The sequence below is a fragment of the Ceratotherium simum genome, chromosome 14 (assembly GCF_057802395.1).
Source record: "Ceratotherium simum simum isolate JZ-2026a chromosome 14, ASM5780239v1, whole genome shotgun sequence".
NCBI lineage: Eukaryota > Metazoa > Chordata > Mammalia > Perissodactyla > Rhinocerotidae > Ceratotherium > Ceratotherium simum.
The window spans coordinates 24,070,840-24,089,974 of NC_141913.1; the positions used below are offsets into that span (position 1 = coordinate 24,070,840).

A 19,135-nucleotide genomic window follows, 5' to 3' on the forward strand; every position below is an offset into this window, starting at 1 on the left:
TCAGACATGAGTCGGCCATCTTCCCCCTTGCTAGCAAGCTGTAATAAAATGTCCTTTCTTTCCTACCCCCTTGCCTCTTGACTACTGGCATGTCTTGCAGTGAGCAGAAGACCCTCCTTGGGCAGTAACATTTCCAAGCAAAAGATTTGGTTATGTAGCATCCCTACTCAAATATATATATGACCAGAGACTGAGAAATAAAGTTCACGCTCTTGAGCCTGAAATTCAAAATGCTTTTTGACTGCACTTCAATCATTTCCAGCTTTATTTTTAACCAATTATCTGAACATTTCTGAATCCTCCCTATGCTATAGTCAAAGTAATTTATTTTACCCATATTTTGTGCTATTTTATCACTGTTATCTGACTTACTCTGTTCTTCTTGCTTAAATTCCCTCCTTACTTTCCTTTTCATATCCATATGCACCCTTGAAGATTCAGTTTCAAATCTGTTCTTATACATTAATAGTTCTCTTAATCCTTAGAGACCATACAAATTGGCCTTACTCGAAACTCTGAAGATATTTCTTGCTTATAGTACATTTGTCATGTACTACTGTGATACTGTGACTTACAAGAAGAAAAATATGTTTGGTCTTTGTCCCTATCTCTGGCACAGAGATCCTAAAACTCTTGGAATTTCCTAGGTGCTGAGAGCAATAAGGGTGTCTTTTGTTATTTTAATGAGGTGACTTTTGGACCCCCACCTGAGGATGGGGGCTGGTTGCCCAGAGAACCAACCACATGCTTGGAGGGTTGGAACTTGCAGTCCCACCTCAGACCTCTGAGGAGGTGAGAGGGGCTGGAGGTTGATTCAATCACCAATGGTCAATGATTTAATCAAACATGGTTATGTAATGAAGCCTCCATAAAAACCTAGGGGGCCAGCCCGGTGGCGTAGCGGTTAAGTCCTCATGCTCTGCTTCAGTGGTCCAGGGTTCGAAGGTTCAGATCCCGGGCACGGACAGATGCACCACTTACCAAGCCATGCTGTGGCGACATCCCGTATAGAGGAAGATGGGCACGAATGTTAGCCCAGGGCCGGTCTTCCTCAACAAAAAGAGGAGGATTGGCAAAGGATGTTAGCTCAGGGCTAATCTTCCTCACCAAAAAGAAAACAAAAGGACAGGGTTAGGAGAGCTTCCAGGTTGCTGAACATGTGGAGATTTGGGGAAAGTGGCAAGCTTGGAGAGGTCACAGAAGCCCTTTCCCCAGACCTTGCCCTATGGATTTCTTCCATCTGGCTGTTCCTGAGTTATATCCTTTTATAATAAACCAGTAATCTAGTAACTAAAATGTTTCTCTGAGTTCTGTGAGCCGCTCTAGGAAATTAATCAAACCCAAGGGGAGATGGGGTCATTGGAACCTCCAATCTACAGTGATTGGTCAGAAGCACAGGTGATAACCCGGGCTTTTGACTGGCCTCTGAAGTTGGGGTAGCTGTGGTCTTCCCTTACCCTGTGGGATGTGAAGCTATCCCTGGGGAGATAGTGTCAGACTTGAGTTGAATTGTAGGATACCCAGCTGGTGTCTGAGAATCGATGGTAGGGAAACCCCATGCCTACACATCAAAATTGGGTGTAGAACCTTTTAACTACCTCATGTTATCTCTGCTATTACTCTATATAAACATTTTTTTCTGTTGTGTTGTACTAATTGATATATAGTTATATTTTATTTGGCCTGCGAGATTATACATGCCATATAAGGATCATTTCTTAAATATCTTTGTACTCTAATAGCACATGTACAGTGTCTTAAATTAATTGGTTCATAAATCAATCATTTGATATTTTTAAAAATCTGTCCAAAACTAACTATGGCCCATAACTAACTATGGGCAATAAACTCTAAGCTAAGACATTAAAATCCTATTCAAGATTTCTATTGGACAGATATAGGAAAAGAATCATAATGGTAACTTATCCCAATTTTATCCTGTCAAACTGAAAATCTCCACAGCAGAAATTTACCAAAATCAAGATGAAAATTTTTTGATAAATAAAGAGTTCTCTACCAGAATGATCTGTGACGAAACAAATACAAAACCCTATAGGTGAAATGTATACATTTCCTCACTTCTTTCTACCTCTTTCCACATCCAACATCAGAGATACTTTCAGAGATCATGTATTATGGATTCTCATTTTATGTTCTCAATCAATGAACAATTTTTAATTCTGGATTTCACACCCACAAAACATTAGTCTTCTTTCTTTTTCTTCTAAGAAACATATTCTCAATGAACTGGAATGGTTCTAGTACCTGGCAGTCCCAGCATAGGGATAAAGAAAATGTTTATTTTAAAAATTCATACATTTCTGAAATTGTAAACAATTCTATGAACCAAATTGCTATTAACAATATATTAATAAAATATATTACAATATTGTACTCTTAATATTATATAGCATTACTATGTTAACTATTAATGACATTTAGGGTTTATTTCTTAATAAAAACATAATATTGACATCACAAACTAATGAGTAAATATAAATATATCTTACATAGATTACTATACAATTTACATTCAGTCCTTACCTTCAGTATTTGTCATTTTACTTTCACAAAAAATCTCAACTGCTTCCTTAGGGGCACCAAAAAGAACCAAAGCTTGTGATGTTGCATTGTCTTCTAAAAAGAAAACAATAACTTCAGTGAGCAGTTAATATAAATTTTTAAAATAAGCAAAATAATGTACAAAACTATGTTGTGAAAGTGTTCCTTGATAAAGCAACTATAATACAAATATTAACTAAAACCCACAGGAGAATATCTTTATATGTTTTCTCTGTTTTCATCAGTTGGCTTAACTCTCACAAGAAGGTATTCAAAATAGCATGCAGCTATTAAAAGCAAACAGAGAGACTGTCCAGAGTGACGTCACCAAAATGGAAGAGTAGGAGACTCCAGTCTCCATCCCCCAACAACGATCAACAGCTAGATACCTATCCACAAACAAAAATAGCTCTGGGGGAGCTCAGGAGTCCACTTAAGAAAGTTCAGCAACACAGAGGAACAAAAAACCTGAGAATAACCAGACAAAAAGGGAAAGAAGATAGCTTCATTTTGCCTGCATCATCCCATCCCCCAGGCAGACACTGCTCATTACCAAGAAGGAACACTCCAGCTAAAAATAGTTCCCCTCACTGTGAAAGGGAGAGCGGGCTGAACAACCAGCTTCCCCACCTTTTTGGGGCACTACTTCGGTTGCACCCCACCCAGAGACTACTAAAGCTGAGATGTATAGAGATGTCTTGGAACAAGGAAGAAGGACAGAAGCGATCAATATCAGTCATGCAGAGGAAGTGATCATGGTTTCCAATGGTCTGCTTTGCAAAGGACCCCAGCCACTTTGCCAGCAAAGTTGTCTGTTTAGAAATGATGGAGAGAAAAAGAGTTTCCCAGACAAACAAGAGCTGAGGGAGTTCATCGCCACTAGATCTGCCTTACAAGAAATGCTGAAAGGAGTTCTTCAAGCTGAAATGAAAAGAATCTATTAGTGACATGAAAACATATGAAAATATAAAATACATCAGTAAAAGTAAGCATACAGTCAAATTCAGAATACTCCAATACTGTAATATGGTGGTGTGTTAATCACTTAACTCTAGTATAAAGATTAAAGAACAGAAGTATTAAAATTAGCTATAGCTGAAATAATTAATAAATACACAATATAAACAAATGTAAACTGCGACATCAAAAACGTAAAATGTGGGGGGGGATAAAAAGGTAGAGTTTTTGTATGTGATTGAAGTTAAGCCGTAATCAGCTTAAAATAGACTGTTATAGCTATAAAATGTTTCATGTAAGCCTCAAGGTAACCACAAAGCAAAAACCTACAGTAGATATGCACAAGAAAAAAAGAAGGGAATCAGAGTATACCCTGATATGGAAAATCATCAGTTCACAAAGGAAGACAACAAGAGAGGAAGAAATGAACAAAGGAACTACAAAACAGGCAGACAACAATCAACAAGATGGCATTAATAAGTCCTTAGCTGTCAATAATCACTTTAAATGTAAATGGATTAAATTCTCCAATCTAAAGGCATAGAGTGGTTGAATGGATTTAAAAAAAAAAAAAGACCCAACTAGATGCTACTACAAGAGACTGGTTTTAGCTATGACACATATAGGCTCAAAGTGAAGGGATGGAAAAAGATATTCCATGCAAATGGAAACCAAAAGACATCAGAGGTAGCTATACTTAGACACAACAATCCCATTTTCAATAGCATGAAAAGAATAAAATATTTAATAATAAATTTAGCCAAGAAAGTGAAAGATCTATACATAAAAAACTATAAGACATTGAAGAAAGAAATTGAAGAACACAAATAAATGGAAAGATGTCCCATGTTCATGGATCAGAAGAGTAAATATTGTTAAAATGTCCATTCAATTCAATCCATATCAAAATTCCAGTGGCATTTCTCACAGAAACAGAAATAGAAAAAATAATCCTAAAATTCATATGGAAACACAAAAGGTCCCGTATAGCCAAAGTATTCTTGAGAAAGAACAACAAAGCTGGAGGCATCACACTTCCTTATTTCAAATTATATTACAAAGCTATAATAAACAAAACAGTATGGTACTGGCATAAAAACAGACATAGATCAATAGAACAAAATAGAGAGCCCAGAAATAAATCCATGCATATACAATCACTAATATTTGACAAGGGAGCCAAGAATACTCAATAGGGAAAAGACAGTCTCTTCAATAAAATGGTGTTAGGAAAACTGGATATTCACATGCAAAAGAAAGAAACTGGATCCCTATATTATACCACTCACAAAAAATTAACTTGAAATGAATTAAAAACTTAAATGTAAGACCTGAAACCTTAAAACTTCTAAAAGAAAACATAGGGAAAAAGCTCCTTGACATTGATCCTGTTAAGGATCTTTTCGATATGACACCAAAAGCACAACCAACTAAAACAAAAATCAACAAGTGGGACTACAACAAGCTAAAAAGCTTCTGCACAGCAAAAGAAACAACATAACGAAAAGGTAACCTACAGAATAGGAGAAAATATTTTCAAATCATCTATCTGATAAGAGGTTAATATCCAAAATATATAAAGAACTCATACAACTCAAAAGCATAAAAAGAAATAATCCAATTAAAAAATGAGCAAAGGATCTGAGTAGACATTTTTCCAAAGACGACATACAAATAGCCAACAAGTACACAAAAAGGTGCTCAACATCACTAATCATCCGGGAAATACAAATCAAAACCACAATGAGATATCACTCACACTTGTCAGAATGGCTATTATTAAAAAGACAAGAGATAACAAATGTTGGTGAGGATGTGGAGAAAAGGGAACCCTTATACACTGTTGGCATGAATATAACTTTGTACAGCCACTATGGAAAACAGTTCGGAGGTTCTTCAAAAAATTAAAAATAGAACTGCCATGTGGTCCAGCAATTCCATTCTGGGTATATATCCAAGGGAAATAAAATCACTATCTTGAAGTGATATCTGCATTCCACTGTTCACTGCAGTATTATTCGCAATAGCCTTGATATGGAAACAATATCACTGTCCCTCTATGGATGAATGGATAAACAAAATGTGGTGTATGAATATACAGTGGGATATTGCTCAGCCATAAAAAGGAAGGAAATCCTGCCAACTGCAACAACATAGATGGACCTTGAGGGCATTATAGTAAGTGAAATGAGTCAGACAGAGAAAGACAAATACCATACCATCTCACTTATATGTGGTATCTAAAAAAGGCAAACTCATAGAAACAGAGAGTAGAACGGTGGTTGCCAGGAGCCGTAGGATGATACTGGTTAAAGGGAACAAACTTCCAGTTATAAGAGGACTAAGTTCTGGGGAATCTAAGGTACAGCATGGTGACTGTAGTTAACAATACTGTATTGTATACTTGAAAGTTGCTATGAGAGGAGATTTTAAATGTTCCTCTCATAACAACAACAAGAACAAAATAGTAATTATGTGAAGTGAAGGATGTGTTCAATAATCTCATTGTGATAAACATTTCACAATATATACATGTATCAAATCATCACATTGTACACATTAAATATACACAATGTTACACGTCAAGTGTATCTCAATAAAGCTGGAAAAATAAAATAAATAAAAGCAAACAGATAAATCATTATGTGCTGATATAGAAAGTAGTCCAAAATATGCTGTTAAGTGAAAACCAGCAAGACAAAACTTTGTAGGTAAGCTTTGTCATCACTTTCTGTTTCTTAAAATAATGACGCAGAGGTTGATATATAGGTATATGTAGATGCATATAAAATGTATATATCAAGAAACTGTTTGGACTGGTTACCTTTGGAAAGAGTGAATGTAGAGACAGAAGGGAAATTTTATATTTAATTTTACAATTTCTGAAGCATTTAAAAATTCTCAAATATAAGAATATATTATTATTTGTTTGACAGTTTATTATAAAGTTAAATATATCTATCTACTCTACAATGCAGCAACTCCACACCTAAACGTTTACCCAAGGTAAAGGAAAGTAGAGGTCCACAAGATCATCCAAGAACATTTGTGATAGTTTTAATCATAATAGCAGAAACTGGAAACAATCTAAATGTCCATCACTAGAAAAATAAATTTTAAAAAATATTGTGTAGTCATGTCAATTGTATAACGCTGAACAGTAAAAACAATGAGTTACTAATACATGGAGTAACACTAGTGAATTCCAAAAATACATTGAGCAAAAATCATCAGAGAAAACAAAACTGATATCGTATAATTCTATTATTATGAGATTCAAGAAGAGAAAAAACTAAACTATCATGATAGATATCAATAATGACTGCCTATGGCAGGTGAGAAACTTTCTGGAGTGATTAAAATATTTTCTATCTAAAACAGAGCAGTGTTTCTTCATTTATCATGTATAAATTTATCAAAATGCATTATATTATAAATTTAAGACAAGCATTTCACTGTATGTAAATTATAAAACACAAAATATTTTACTCTAACGGCCTTAAAATATTTTGATAGATTATACCAACATAAATAAATGAATGTAACACTTAAATGCTTGTACAGTATCTTCTGCTAATATTTAATAACCATTATAAATAAGATATTTATATTCTAAAACCCCACTAAAGAATAAAATGAGGCCAAAGCAAATTTAAATAAAAATATGCAAAACATAAAAGAAATGATAAGAAAGTGTTGAAGCACAAAAAATGATAAAAGATATTCTTAATAATAAGTCTTTGATTAAAAAATTGTAAATAAAAATTTTATTAATAAAATATTTATTTTCCTGAGAAAGAAAACTTAATACGAGCAAATTATGAAGGACTCTAGAACTTAAGTTAAACAGTATTGAGAGTTATTATTTTACAATTAAAGCTATAGTTGACAATGAAGAAATATTCATGTGTGTAATAATAAAACATCATATTTAAAAAACAATACACTTTTTAACATAAAGAAAAATTAAGAGAAAAAATATAGGGGGAGATTTTAACTCACTATAGGGGGAGATTTTAACTCACCATTTATCTGTAGCATATGCAGTTCAGAATAATTGATTATATATATACATAAAATATGAAGAATACAATACAGAAAAATTGACATATATATTATAAATACCACAAAGATACAGAACATATGATATTAAAGGTACTAAAACTTTATGAAGAGTGAAGGTGTCTTAGGCAACAATATAATAACTCAAAAAATTTAACAAGTAGAAAGTAGCTACACTTACCAATTTACTCTATAATTAGAAATTAGTCACATAAAATGAATTCAAAAGTATTTGGAAATTTTAATGTGTATTTCTAAATAACAAATATGTCAAGGAATAATTCCATGTCATAAAAAGTATTTAAAAATGAAAACACTTTGTAAGAAAGCTTTTTTGATGTGTTCAAAACATGGAAATACATTCAGAATTTAAGTGATTCAATGTATATAAATAATATACTTAAAATATTGGTAGGAAAAAAGAAAACATAAATATGTGTACGAAGACATGAAAGTGAAAAACAGGAAGGAAATAATTCTAAAAGTGTAACTAAATATCTACCTGATAAGCCACCCAGACCCAAATGGTACCATATACGGGCTTCTTCACAAATACTAGCATCAACCATTAAATGGTATTGGAAGCAAATGCTTGACTTTATCAAGTTTCTGAACTTTTCGTATTACAACCACAACTTCAGTTCCCTTCTCTGATCCCTTCATTCAGACTATAATGATATGAGCTTTTCCCATTATTTAGACCTGTGTTCTCTTTGAACTTTATTTTTACTCTACTCTTCAGATTAGATAGAAACTTCTAAAACATGCCTAAGTCTTGATGACCCCAATCCCCACATTTAGTCCCTCACCCAGTGTCTTGGGGAGTCTGCAATGTAGCAGCTTTGTAGAATGTCCAAAGTATTAAAAGAAAAAGGTTTCCATAATCAAATCCCTGTACAAGTCAGATACTGACACAGGAGAAACAGAATTGTAACTGAAAATACGACTAAGAGTTCTTTAAAAAGATGAATTAAGAAGACAAAACTGGCAAAGTGCAAATAAAACAAAACAAAATCAACAGAACTTCGTACATTGCAGAACCGTATGGTAAGTAATTTGAAGAGTTAAAAGAAAATTAATGCATCAGTAATTTCAAAAGTCTACATGCCATTCTTGCCCCACAGTGATCCAGTTTTCCCCTCAGTAGACAAACAATGTTATAATTTTCTTGTGTGTACTTCCAAGTACTTTATACCTATGAGAAAATTTCACATATATATTTGAAATTTCATATATATATACATGAAATATACACACATATACACACACATACATAAGTCACATATGTATAAATATATAGAGAGATATATAAATATATCTATATATAGTTCATCCTCAGGACACAGAGGACTTCTTTATCAATTTTAAAACCATATTTTGGGCCGGCCCCGTGGTGTAGCAGTTTAGTGCGCATGCTCTGCTGCTGGTGGTCCAGGTTCGGATCCTGGGCTCGCACCAACACACCGCTTGTCAAGCCATGCTGTGGTGGCGTCCCACATAAAGTAGAGGAAGATGGACACAGATGTTAGCTCAGGGCCAGTCTTCCTCAGCAAAAAGAGGAAGATTGGCATGGATGTTAGCTCAGGGCTGATCTTCCTCACAAAAAATAAATAAATAAATAAAATAAAACCATACTTCATCAGTTGTTAGAATAATATTTTTTCACACACTAAGTTCAGTTAAATCAGGATGCATCTTAAAATTCAAAGTAGGTCATAGTTTAATTGGTAGTTTTTTATTTCTTAGGAGTTTATAAAATAATGGTGAAATTTTACAATTAAAAGCATCTTATATTTCATGAAAGAGTTTCATAGTATCTTGTATTAATGTACCATAATTTACTAAACCAATAAAGGGAAAATCTCAAATAAAACAAGATTGACTAATATTTATTGAATACATACATGATAATTGATTTCAACATATTAGTTTATTTAATTCTTTACAGCAACACATATTAATTTCCATTTTACACATGAGTAAAATGTGGCCCAGAAAGGTAGTGAACAAAACCAGGCTCACAAAGTTAGTAACTGATGGAATGAAGATTCAAATTTCTCAACTAGTTTCAAAGTCTTTTCAACTACACTAGCACTCTTCAAACAGTGTTCAAAATACATACTTCAGTGATATTTTAATAAGTATACAAAGAACAGGGATCCTATGATCAAATAACACATGGTTTAAGGAAGTTTCTTCATTGCAGGACATTTTAGGGCTTCCAATATGTTAATGCTCATCAAAAAAACTTCAAGAAACATATAAAATTACATAGAATTTCCCAGTTTTATTTTACCTCAGAATCATATTTTTCCTTAAGTGTATGCTGGAATTTATATTCAGCATAACACTCTTTGAGGAATATATCCTAAAGCACATTACCTGCCAAATTTGGGAGGAAATAGAATTCAGGAGGGGATTAAAATTGTTAAATTTTACAAGCCAGAAAAATTTCTCTCATCACAAAAATATGATTCAATACAAAATAATGACGTATAGCACATTTCATGGAATGGCAGGATAGGTTTATCAGATCAATTTTTCCACTGAAAATAATTAAAATTAATTAAATTATTTAATTAATTAATATTTAATTTAATTCATATCATATGCCTTTTTAATTATTTTATAATTAATATGTATTATATGTATTACATATATATTATATATATATATGAAAGAAAAGTTTCAATCCTGTTCAGAAGAGTTGAACAGGATAAAAACCACTAGGACAAAAGCTAAAGGAAAGTAGGAACCTACAGTTTTAATTGGAGCACCTGAGTATAAAAGTAAAATGTACACAAAGGTCATTTGCAATTCCTGGAAAACTTGGGCTCAGTTTGATGAAATGTAAGCGTCTTCAAATAATAAGCTAAAGTTTAGTCTCAGAAATTCTTAACTTGCGGTCTAGGGACAGAATTTAAGGGATCCAGGAACTTGGATGGGGAAAAAAGTTTTACTTTATTTTCAAAATAATTCTGTACATTTTATAATACATTTAAAAATATGATTCTCAAGCCAAGGAGTACAAGCTTCAATAGACTTCAAAGCGCCTATGGCACAAAAAAGGTACCCCTTTAACTTCCAACTAAATTGCAAAATTCACCTTAAGTTTGGATAGCAAATGGCTATAGTCTCAGAGTAAAAGTAAACCAGAAATAAACAGAAATGTGAACCACCCCAACAACCTCTATCAGAACTCAAGGAACCATAGTGAAATGGTCTCTATGTTGAGTGTACACTAAAAACAAAAAACCAAAAACCTCATCCTTGTGAAATTTAGACTCCAGCTGCTGCTCACTTGAATTTGTATACAAATTAGATTTTCTTCACTCTCAAGTCATGAATATTTTTTAAGTTTGTACCATATTAGTAGAGCTCTATGTTCCTGGCAGAAGCAAAAGCAAATGTACTCTGGAAGAAGTCATCTGTATCTTAAGCTTCACAGAATGCCCACAAATAATTTTTTAACAACAATAATCAGCATAGAGTCAAAAGTAATCAAACACGAAAGAAAAATAGACATTACAACTCAAATAACACACAAAAATCAATCCCAGGTGGATTGAAAACCTAAGGCGAAAGTTGAAACTCCAAAATGTTTAGAAGATAATTTGGATGAATATCAGCATGACCTCAGGGTAGAGATTTTCTTAAACAATATACTCTAACTTGAAAAAAATAAGAACTTTTATTCAGCAAAAGGCAATATAATAGATTAAAAATACAAGGCAAAGTGTAAGAGGATATTAGCTACATATACAACTGATTTCGGGCTAGTAGTCACATTACATAAAGAGCTCTGAAAAATCAATGAGAAAAAAGACTACTCATTAGAAAATTGGAAACAAAGAAACAAATGGTCAATTGCAAAAGTGGAAATCAAAATACTCGACAGCATGTGAAAAAATTTTCAATTTCACAGCAGTTAGGGAAATTCACATTAAAATCATAAGTAGATATGCTTACATACTATGCGGACTGCCAACAATTTTAAAGTCTAATAATATCAAGTGGTAAAAAGAAAATGGAGCAACTGGAACATTCCTACACTCTTATAGTACTGTAAATTGGAAAGTCACTTTGGAAAATAATTTGTTATTATCCAATAAAATCAACAATGTCAGTTCTACTGACAGAGAAACTCACAAAGGATATCTGTACCAGGATGTTTCTAAGAGCATTGTTCGAAATAACCAAAAATTGGAAATAAACTAAATGTCCTTCAACAGAAGAATGGCTGAAAAAGGAACAGCAATATAGTTAATGACATTATTGTACCCTGCTACAGAAATATGGATGAAACTCACAAACACTGCATGAAAAAAAGCAACAATATGGATGAAGATAAATAATGTTGAACAAAGGCAGTAATATACAAATATTAATGCAATACCATTTTAATTAACAAACATGCAAAACTAAAGTATGATCTTTAGGGATGCATACATATGTAATACTATAGTTAAAATTAAAAAGACAAGCAAGGAAATTAGTATCACAAAGGTCAGGATATTGGAAAGCCTGAGGTTTTGTTCAGGTGGGGTACAGGGAGGATTTCTGAGGTGCTGCACATGTTGATCTGTGGCCTAAGTGGAGGCTACTCAGATGTTTTCCTCATAATTCATTTATTAAAAATATACATGTATGCTTACCCAGTCTTCTATATGTATGCATTATTCAAAATGACACAGGAAACAAAAGAAATAGGGTATTTATACCATACACTATACCATACACTATGAGTATTTTTGATTGAAAAGTTGACATTATACTCATTGATAAAACATTATAAACATAAGGATGCCTGAAATTTTTTCATGTTTATAATTTTTTTTTAAATAAAATAAACATTCGATTTAAAAAAATTAAAATTATATAGGTTTGGGATACCTCCATTTTCCCTCTCCCATGCCTTCTGAGAGCCCTTACTCCAAGACACATTTCATCTATGAAAAGTAAAGTAAAATAAAATAAAATATTTTAACTATCCTGCCCTTTACTGCACTGGTAAGAGTTAGAGGAGAAAAGGAGCATCAGAAGAAAGAGATACAGGCTAAAGTACACAAGAAATGACTGAAAGAATAAATGGGAGAGACAAAGTTTGGGTAGAGATTCCCTGAAAGTTTGACAGAGAACTAAGAGAATGGGAAGTCATCTTAATAGGTGACATTATGGGATGACAAATGCATTAATAATTTTAATAGACACTTTCTATGCAATTCCTCTATTCAACGCTTTCAAGACAACTGTAATAAAAGTTTACCCTAATTTCCAAGGTTATGTTACACAAATTTTTAAAACACAACAGTATGGTATAATTGGCCTTGTGATACAGCCCAGTTTTATTAGGTTCACTGTGAAAAATATGATACAGAGCAGAAATGAGTAAAATTATTTACACATAGCATAACTGTGTACTAAAAAAATCCCCACTACAAAATCAAAATGATTGATGCGAGCTTAGAAAAGAAGTTATACAAATGATCTATCATGATTTAGGGAAAAAAACAGCATTGTCAGCAGCAATGAAAGTATACCAAAAAAATATATATCTTTATATTCACAAAAACATAAACTATGAAAGAATACATTAAATAATTATATCTAGTTTAAAAAAATTTTTTTGGAATGGTACAAAAATATTACTGGAACATAAAAAAAAGTTTAAACAAACAAGAACATAATGTAGGTTCCATATTAGGAAGACTATTAGAAAAATATCTAATTTTTCCAATTTAATAACCAATATAAAAATACTAGCAGTATTTTATTTGGAACTAGAGAATTATTTGAAATTTTTAAAAATGGGCAATAACATCAAAGAAAATATAAACTGATGGTAAATAGGTGCATGTGTTTGTAGTGGAGAGATGGCCTAGCCCTATAAATATCTGAATATATCCAATATTCTAAGGAAATAATTAAACTGCTGTTGCAAGAAACGAAAGTATAGATCAACAAAGAGATAAAAAACAGTCTACTCTATATGAAAACGAGACGTGATAATAAATGAAATTGTAAGATAAGACATAAGAAAAGAATTTTATAAATACTTTAGATAACTCAAAGAAGTCTTTAAAAAATAAATTTAGATTCAAACTACAAAATCAGAGATTACAGAATTGAGAGTTGTTCTAATAATAAATCAACATATGAAACACAGCAACAGAATGTCCCAAAGATTAATGTTGGCAAAGCTTTTCCTAAATCACAACATTAATCCTGATGTCTCTTTCCTTCAACATACCATAAATTTCATGAGGGCAGGGAACATATCTATTTCATAGCCAGTGTATATTTGGCACCTAGCAATGGGTCCCATACATAGTAGGTGTTAATACATACTCACTGAAGGAATGACAGAGTATATGAAGGAATGAGGGAATACATTTGAGTGAAATAATGATCACACTAAGAAATAGTTTCTGCACAGAGCTGCATATGAAACAGACCCTTAAAAACACTGATTCAAATAAATTGATACTCTTCAGTGTTTCTGCGTGGGTGATTAACCTGTATTGTTATACCAAAATTCCAATAGCATGTGCTCATCAAAAACACTCTACCAGTAAACTAATATATCAAAGTAAATTCCTGATGGATTAAAGAATTCAAATATTTTCAAAATATATTAAAAACTTCAAAAATTAACATGATAAATAAAACAGTCACACATTATTTTAAATTTAATAATTTAACAATATATGAAAAGGATAACTTTACCATCTTGGAATCAAGACAGAAATTCATAAGGCAGATGAGCAAATATTTTCATTAAATATGGCACAAAGAGAAATAATATATAAAGGTTTCATTTATGTTAGCTAAAAAACTCAGATTACTCATTCATCATCAGAAAGCTCAAATGAGAGCAAATATAAAAAGATTAAATGAACAGATGGAAATTATTTTTGCCCTTTGGTAATAAAAATGTAAACTAGAGCAACTTTAGAATGAAGTCATTTTATATTTGATAAGTTAGCTACATATATGATTAAATAAAATCTAATATGTTGTGGCAATCATGACATATTCACACAGTTGATATCGTGGTACATTTGTGGAAAATCATACAAATATAGAAGGCCATGCAAATATTCATGATGTGTGCCCCAGAAATTCCTTTTTTTTTTCTTTTTTTTTTTGGTGAGGAAGATTGTCCCCGAGCTAACATCTGTGCCAATCTTCTTCTATTTTCTATGTGGGATGCCAGCACTGCATGGCTTGATGAGCATGAGGGTTCGAGCCCAGGATCCAAAACCACGAACCCTGGGCCGCTGAAGCAGAGTGCGCAAACCAGTACACCACCAGGCTAGCTCCAAAAATTCCTATTTTGAATACTTATCTTGAAACAAACACCAATAAAAGATAAAAACTAAGCACGGATGCCAGAGAAAATGGTGGGGTGAGTACCTCTGAAAATCCATCTCTCCATAAATGCAAAGAAAAAAATGGCAAAATTGTCTAAATCAACTCTTTCAGAACTCTGGAAATATACCAAAGACTTCCAAAAACCCTGGGAGCATTTATTCAAGAAAACAGATGAGTCTCAGTAAGAACAGAAACTTTTGCGGCATTTTAACTTTCCCTAGTCCCATTCCCCACTCTCTAGGTCAACAATAGCTTTGACAAAGAAAAAGCCATATTTCTGACACCAGAGGAAGCAGAAGCAAATTGTGTTTTTAAAAGCCTCATTCCTAAAGATTGTCATTATTAGACCTGTCTGGTCATTCCCTGGAAGACCCCACTTACAAGGCTGTGTGCATGATCAAGAGAGATCTGAGAAGGCCTTAATCTCTCACCTTCGGTTAACCTTGAGACCTTGCACCAGCAGGAAGTAAAGTCTAAGGCAGAGTTGTCAACCCCCTGGCTGAGTGTTGAAGGCATCATCCAACATGCACACAGAGAACCTCAGCAATGACTGGGAGATGTATTGGTTGCTGGCATTTAAAGAGATATTTGTCTAACCATTAACTGACCACTAAGCTAACAGAGTAGAGACATCAGTGGCCACATATGGACAAAAAATACAGACTTTAGGGAATTAATGTGAAAAGTCACTTAATTAATGCAACTATAAAAATCAGCAATGAAAACAAACCCTGGGGAAGAGGAAGAATCTGACGTTCACGGTTTTCACATTACATTTTAAACATACAGTTTTCAACAAAAATTCACGAAACATGCAAAAAGCAAAATAAAAACAAGGAAGTATATAGCCTATTTCAGAAAAAAGCAAACAGATCTTTGCCAAAAATCAGTTTCAAACTTCCAATTTCTGCTCTGACATGAAAAAACCTTGGAGGTTATCACTTGGTGCTCACAAAAAAATCTGAATAAACTGAAAATCGACGACTTTTCTTAGATCTCTTAGGGAACTGATGTCACAATGCACACTGACACCCCAAAAATCAGAGAGACAGGCAAATAGAGAGAATCACAGCTTACTGGGAGCAGAAGATGCTGAAGCCAAGAATGGGCAGAAGAACTTAAACTGTAATTGATGAACTGTTGGAGGCTCAGTGTGGACTAGCTTGAGAATTAAAAACTTCTGGAAACCAGTCTTAGAGGGCTACTTACACTTTTATCATTTTTATCTCCAGGAGCCCCACCAGGTCTTCACAGCAAAACAGTGCAGAAATATTCCTTCCTGCTTTCAGAAGGAGCAGAGGAAAACTAACTACTTTAATTTATGCCTAGGGTAAAAATAACCATTTTGAAATATGCCCAGAGTGTTCTGTTTTCACCGGACCTCAAGGGAAACTACTTTAACAGAGCATAATTGATGTAAGGAAGGGAAATATCCAACTCCAGCCCCCTCCAGACTTCTTGTCACACTTAAGTTGGAAAAAGGCTAAGAAGCATTAGTATAACATTATGCATTTGTCAAAACCCATAGAAATATACAACACTAAGAATGATCCCTAAAATAAAATACAGACTTTAGTTCATAATAATGTATCAATATTGGTTCATCAACTGTAACAAATGTATGATACTAATGAAAGATGTTAATAATATTTGAAACTGTAAGGGGGGAGATAGTGGGTATATGGGAACTCTACACTACCTGTTAATTTTCTGTAAATCTGAAACTACTCTAAAAATAAAATTTATTAATTAAAAAAAGTCAATCAATAGAAATTGTCCCTGAAGGAGTCCAAATTTTAGACTTATTAGATAAAGACTTCACATCATCTATTTTAAATACATTCTAAGAGCTAAGGAAACCATATCTAAAGAATTTTTTCAAGGTATGAGCATGACATCTTACCAAATAGAGAATATCAGTAAAAAGGAACCAAATAGATATTCTGGAATTCAAACATATAATAAATGAAATGAAAAATTCATCAGAGGGGCTGAATAACTGATTCAAGTAGGCAGAAAAAGAATCAGTGAATTTTAAGATAGGTCAGTTGAGATGACTCAGTCTGAGGAAAAGAAAAAAACAAACAATGAAGCAAAACGAATAGAGCCTAAGACCTGTAGGGCACCATCAAACATACCGTCATATGCATAATGGAAATCTGAAAAAAAAATGGGAGAGAGAATGGGGTAGAAAGACTATCTTAAGACGCAAGGGCTAAACTATTCCAAATATGATGAAAAACATTAATTTACACAGCCAGGAAGCTCAAGGAACTCCAAGTAGAATGAACAAAATTAGACACAGCATAATCAAACTGTGAAAAGCCAAAGATAAAGAAAGAATCTTGAAAGCAGCAAGAGGCAATCAATGAATCACTTACAAGGAATCATCGATAAGATCAAAAGGCGATTTATGAACAGAAATCATGGAGTCCAGAAGGCAATGGAATGACATTTTTAAAATGCTGAATTAAAAAATACTGCCAGCCAAAAGTTTTAATCTGGCATAACTGTTCTGCAAAAATAAAGCAGAAATTAAGGCATTCACAGATAAACAAAAACTGATAGTTTGTCACTAGCAGACTTCCCTGCAAAAAAATAAAAGAAGTCATTCAGGTTGAATGAAAACAGTACCTTGAATCTGCGGGAAGAAATAAATGGCATAGGACTACTAAGAAAGGTAACTATGTATTAAATATTAGTTAAATATAACAGAGAGTATAAACATATTTTTTGTTTATAATTCCTTTTGTTGTCCTATTTGATTTAAAATACAATTTTATAAAGCAATAATTTTAAATCTATACTGGTGGGCACAAATGTATAAAGATGTAATGTGTGACAATAATAGCAAAAGAAAAGGTGAAATGGAATATATAGAAGCAAAGTTAATATTTAATATTGAAATTACATTAGTATTAATCTGAATTAGATTATTATAACATGATGTTAATTGTAACCTCTAGCATTAAACACTAAAAAAAAATTCAAAAATATATAGTAAGACAAGTGACAAGTAAATTAAAATGGTACACTAGAAACTATCTATTCACTATACTGGAGGAACAAAGGAAAAGAAAGATATAAGACACCCAGAAAAAAAGTAACAAAGTGGCATATTTAAATGTTACTTTATCATTAACTACACTAAATATAAATGGATTAAACTCTCCAATCAATAGTCAGAGATTGGCAGAATAGTTTTAAATAATGTGATCCAGCTATATGTTATCTACAAGATACTTTAGATTCAAAGACAAAAATAGTTTGAAAGTAAAAGGATGTTAAAAGATATACCATGCAAACAGTAAATAAAAGACAGCTGGAGTAGACATACTAATATCAGACAAAAAAGACTTCAAGACACAAATTATTACTACCAATAAAGGACATTTTATAATGATAAAAGGGCCAAACCATCAGGAAGATACACCAATTAGAAATATATACAAACTTAACAGAGCCTCAAAATACATAAAGTAAAAGTTGACATAATTGAAATAAGAAATAGACAATTCAACAATAATAGAGGGAGACTTCAACTGCCCACTTTAAATAATGGATAAAACAACTAGACAGAAGATAGGCAAGTAAATAGTAGACCTGAAAACATCATACACCAACTAGATCTAAGAGACAACTATAGAATATTCCACCAACAAGAGTAAAAAACACATTTCTCTCCTACCACACATGGAACATTCTCCATGACAGAGCATATATTAAGCCATAAACAAGTCTCAATATATTGAAAAGTGTTGAAGTCATACAAAGTATCCTCTCTGAGGACAAAGGTAAAAATAGAAATCAATAACCAAGGAAAATTTGGGAAATTCTCAAATATGCGAATTTTAAACCAAATCTAAGTAAACAATGGATCAAAGAAGAAATCACAAGGGAAATTAAAAAATACTTTGACATGAATGAAAACAAAAATACAACATACCTAAATTTATGCGGTTTTGTGAAATCAATGCTCAAAGGAAAACTTATAGCTGTATATATCTACATTTAAAAAGAAGAAAGAACTCAAATTAATAACCTATCCTCCCATCCAAAGAAAAAGAAGAGAAAATAAAGTCCAAAGGAAGCAGAGAAAGGAAATAATATTAGTGATAAATGAAATGGACAATAGCAAAACATTAGAGAAAATCAACAGAACCAAAAGGTGGTTCCTTGA

General features: G+C 32.7%; 1 protein-coding gene across 1 annotated transcript in view; it reads right to left on the reverse strand.

Annotated features, from left to right (window-relative positions):
* LOC101403641 (coiled-coil domain-containing protein 178) overlaps nucleotides 1-19,135 on the reverse strand; it is a 120,940-nt gene that overhangs the window by 98,354 nt on the left and 3,451 nt on the right. The window contains exon 2 of the mRNA XM_087439114.1: nucleotides 2,545-2,637. Within this exon, the coding sequence (XP_087295240.1) occupies nucleotides 2,545-2,560 (16 nt within the window). The 5' untranslated portion in view covers nucleotides 2,561-2,637. The remainder of the gene's footprint in view (nucleotides 1-2,544; nucleotides 2,638-19,135) is intronic.